The sequence below is a fragment of the Zingiber officinale genome, chromosome 9B, assembly GCF_018446385.1.
Source record: "Zingiber officinale cultivar Zhangliang chromosome 9B, Zo_v1.1, whole genome shotgun sequence".
Classification (NCBI taxonomy): domain Eukaryota; kingdom Viridiplantae; phylum Streptophyta; class Magnoliopsida; order Zingiberales; family Zingiberaceae; genus Zingiber; species Zingiber officinale.
The window spans coordinates 101,237,490-101,241,929 of NC_056003.1; the positions used below are offsets into that span (position 1 = coordinate 101,237,490).

At 47.0% G+C, this 4,440-nt stretch overlaps 1 protein-coding gene across 1 annotated transcript; it reads right to left on the reverse strand.

Moving 5' to 3' along the window:
- Nucleotides 1–794: 794 nt before the first annotated feature.
- Nucleotides 795–2,258, reverse strand: LOC122025167 (strigolactone esterase D14-like). Its single transcript, XM_042583938.1, has 2 exons — nucleotides 1,435–2,258; nucleotides 795–1,362 (listed from the first exon to the last, which is right to left on the reverse strand). Exons 1-2 carry the CDS (start codon nucleotides 1,881–1,883, stop codon nucleotides 924–926), a joined length of 888 nt encoding a protein of 295 aa, XP_042439872.1. The 5' UTR covers nucleotides 1,884–2,258; the 3' UTR covers nucleotides 795–923.
- Nucleotides 2,259–4,440: the final 2,182 nt, after the last annotated feature.

A 4,440-nucleotide genomic window follows, 5' to 3' on the forward strand; every position in this document is an offset into this window, starting at 1 on the left:
GGCCAAGATAAGGGCGAGGGTACAAAGGTAGTCGAGCGGCCTATGCGCTTGTCTCGAGATATGGGATGTCAGAGAAGGCACGTCTGATGATAAGGCCGTACACGAGATTGCACGATGGAAGATCCCGCCGTCACATCAGGGAGAGGTGGATACAGTAGCAGTATGATCTCATATATGCTCTTCTGACAGGCCCATACTTGGGTATGGTCTAAAGCAGATGACTGCTTCGATTGACGTGCCTGGGCTCTTTCGATAGTTCTATATAAGGCCTCCATTTCTTCACCGGAGGTACGCGCGTCTGGATCTCTGAAGCCACTTCTTTGCTATTTCCTCGCCTGACTTGAGCGTCGGAGGGCCGTCGCCGGGACACCCCCTCGGCTCGATTTCGTTGCAGGTTCACCGGAACATTCGAGAATCTAGCAGGAAGCGCCACGTGTACAGCGTCCACTGATTCTCGGTTCGGACAAGATCATTAAGCAAACTGTGTTTGACATAGACATCGACGGCACTCTGGGCAGACTCTCCCACTCAGATTCGACAGTTGAATGACTCCTACTCAAAATCCGTGTCGATAATTGGGTGACTAATTGACCGCAGCAGTTGAATGTTTAGACACTCGGCACCTAAACTTGTCCTTCGAAATTTCAACGCTCGAGATGCTCGACTCTTGAATGGAGCACTCGGCACTTCGTACTCGAACTTTCGGCGCTCAGACTTGAGCACCCCCAACACTCGAGCCCACAATCAACTGCCTCGGCACTCGGGCATCCAGGTCCAGCCAGTTGACAGAGATAAATCTCAATTTAATTTTTGTATAATTTTAAATTCAGTACGCAAATATCTCCAACAGTGAAAATGCTTTCATTTTCAGGGTGTCAAATCATCGGATGCGACTCGGCGGCAGGTGATGCGGCGGCCGTCTGCTACCGAGGAGGGGAAGCCAAGGCACTGCGAAGAACCTGGACGATGACGGCGGGGGCGCTGAGGTGGGGGAGGTGGCCTTCGACGGGGAGGAGCTCCACGGTGGTGCGGCCGCCGAGATGGTGCTTGAGGTAGGAGGCGACTGAGAGGGGGACGGAGACGTCCTTGGTGGTCTGCACGACGACGCAAGGAGTGCGGACGAGGCCGAGCACGCCGCGCAGGTCGCTGTTGAACACCGTCCTACACACGAAGAGCGAGATGTCCGGCCGCATGTTGAACAGCGTCCGGCTGAACTCCTGCACCGCCGCAGGCACGTCCGCACCCACCGCCAGCGGCGCGAACCCCTGCACCCACGCCTTGTAGTTGGACTCCATCGCCAAGAACACCTCCTCGATCTGCGCTCTATCGAACCCCCCGTGGTAGTCACCGTCGTTCAAAAACCTGGAACCCCAATTTCCCGACCCCAACAAATCAACACGGAATGAGTTACAGGAAATTGATTAGATCTAATACCTAGGGGAGCCGCCGATGAGGATGAGCTTGAGAAAGAGGTCAGGGCTGCGGATGGCAGCGAGGATGCCGATCATGGCGGAGACAGAGTGGCCGACGAAGAAGCACCGGTCGACGCGGAGGGCGTGGAGGACGGCGAGGAGGTCGTCGACGTAGGAGTCCAGGGTGGTGTAGCGTCGGAAGTCGAAGTGGTCAGGGTCGACGCTGCCGGCGCAAACGAGGTCATAGAGGACGAGGCGGTAGTCGCGGACGAAGAAAGGGAGGATGCGGTTCCAAACCGACTGGTCCGTGCCGAAGCCGTGCGACAGCACCACCACTCGCTCTCCGCTGCCCACCACCTGCACGTTTAGCATCTGCAGCAGCTTCGCGGCGCTTCTGCTGCCGCTGCCTCCGCCGCCGCCGCCGCAGCCCGCCGCCATGTCCGAAGCATCGTAATTGCTGTTGCCCCCCATCGCTCCGAGCCACCTGATTCTGAGCCCACCCACTCTACTCTGCTTGTTTTAGCAAATACCAAATTGATCGAAATCAAGCAATCCTCCGCCTTGAATTGGATGCTTTATTGGTCGAAGCTCTTTCTATTGCTCTGTTTCTCTTTTTCTGCCCCCATTGATCAATTCAGTAACCATACATGTGATTGTGAAGAAGACATCGCGATTTGTCCTTTCCTCTTTCTTATCTTGGAGTTGTGCCAAAAGAGGTGAATAGGATGCCCCTCTTCCTCCTTTTGCGATTGGATTGCAGGATCTTTCTTGCCCTACTGTTGATATGATTATGGCAGAAGAACTTGTCCAGTGGCCAAGAGACCGAGTTTATCCCCGAAAGAAAGAAGGATTTTCTCATTAATGATTAATTTATATATATTACTAATTTAGATAAATTCAAAACACAATTTATTCTCTGTTTTTACTATTATTTTATTTGGTGATATGTGAATGACCTCTAACAGCGATCGCTTAAATTAAAATTTTCGTATCGATGTTTACGGAGGATGGATTTTATGGTCTGTAATTTACGAATCATAAGTTGATTCATTTTTTTTTTAGACGTTTGATTTGAATGGATCCTATTTATTTAAAGGTGGAGTCTATCTAAATCAAAGGTCCTCATATAAAGGATCATCCCCTGGTCCATAATTTACGGACCAGAGGATCCCTACTAGTGTTTACTTCTCTCCACAATATAATAGATCTATATTTAAATTAATTATTAATTGTTGCAGCGCTACATGTTATCCAGGATGACCTCAGGGTCATGGTACAATGATAGAGTATTCAGATTATCACTCAAGTATCTACAGTTCGATTCCCCGTTATAATAAATTTGTAGAAATTTTCCTCCAAATGAGATGCGCAACTAAAGGATGTTAGGTTTCCGGGTTGTCCACCATGAGCACTTTTTGATTTATCCTGATGGTCAGTGTAAAATTTTCATAGGATCGGATCGGTCACCCCAAGACTAGTTGACTAGTTGAATTTAACATTTTTTTTAAATTAATTATTGATGGTATCCAAAGGTATCGCTAAGCTGATTATTTGATATTTTATCATACTTCATTCGATTGTATTCTTTAATCCGACTTGAGGGGAACATGTGATCATATCTAAAGTTACTACCAAGCTGATTATTTTCGATCCAATATTTAATCAGACTTCATTCGATTTTACTTTTCAGTCCGACTTGAAGGGGAACATGTGATGATCCAAAGTTATTATCGAGCAACTCAAGTCATCAGAGTCCTTATCCAAGTGGTCAGATTCATTGGTTGTCTTTTTCGAGGACCTGACCTTGCTTCCCAAGTACTCGGCCTCACTCCCTGAGTAGCCAGAATCCTATCCCAAGCACCTTGACTCGTCAATTTTCCCAAGCACCTCGACTCGTCAATTTTCCCAAGCATCTCGGCTCACTAATCTTCCTAAGTACTCGGTTTCACTACTCTCGAGCACTCAATCCTTTCGTCATGCCCATTCATAATCGAGAAGCATAGAGGCGACAACTTACTACTCACCTTAATCTCTGGCAATTCTCAACGGCCCGACAACCTCTAATAACTTGTTTGTCAACGGCTTGACAATGTCAGTGTATGGTCCAACAGTTGTCTCCCTTGGCCCCCAACAGTCAGACAAGGCATGTGGAGATTCCCTTCCAATGGATTATATAAAGATGGACAAAGATAAATGAATGAGGTGAGTTGTATTTTTGTGAGCGGAGGTAACTCTTCTCCCCTAGCTCTTTTTCTTTTAAGCATTTTCTTTCTTTCTTCTTGGCACTAGTCTTTCATCTCGGATCAGAATTGACTTGGGTATCAGAGTGGCCACGTCGATAGGGCTGGCCAACTCTAACGCTCTTGCTTCTCGGACCTTTGGATCTTAGACATAAAGGAGGCAATCGCAGTGTCATTGGAGGTTTGCGGAGAGGAGGAACCGAATCAAATATTGTTGGATACGATTTTGAAAACCAAAATCTTGGTGTCATCGTTCGTTGAAAGTCAAGTTTGACTTCAAAATCGAAATCTATGTTTCACGTAGATAAATCTGGACTATTAATTTGCTCAAAACCGATTACGGGTGAATGAGAAATTAATTGTTCAAAGATATGCTCAAATTAACATTAAGGAAAAAGATGGGGTTTTAGTCCTACATCGTTAACCGGCGAGAGCCAGCGTTTCCTTATATGTGTTGTTGTGTTAATGTTGTTAATACAAAAGCATAGGTGCTCTCTACCCTTGGGGGAGCAGGTGCGGGTGACCGTCGGATCAAAGATGAAGATAGATCGCAAGTAGATGCGATCTGGAGCATCGGATTCTAATCTAGCATTGAAGAGGAAGGCTTGATCTGAAGCGTCGGATTAAATATTGTAATCTGACGGCTGGGATCAAGATGAGATCTGATGGCTGAGATCAAAGGACCTTTAAAGAGTTATACCTTTTCAAAATGAACGATCCAAATCAGTCCAAACCAAGGGTTACTTACCTCTTCACCCAATATAAATAGATCCCTCTCCTTCTTGGAA

Excerpts from the sequence above, each read along its gene's own strand:
- LOC122025167 (XM_042583938.1), bottom strand. The coding sequence starts at position 1,883 with ATGGGGGGCAACAGCAATTACGATGCTTCGGACATGGCGGCGGGCTGC. Across the intron at positions 1,363-1,434 it reads CTCATCGGCGGCTCCCCTAG|GTTTTTGAACGACGGTGACT; the intron begins GTATTAGATCTA and ends TTGGGGTTCCAG.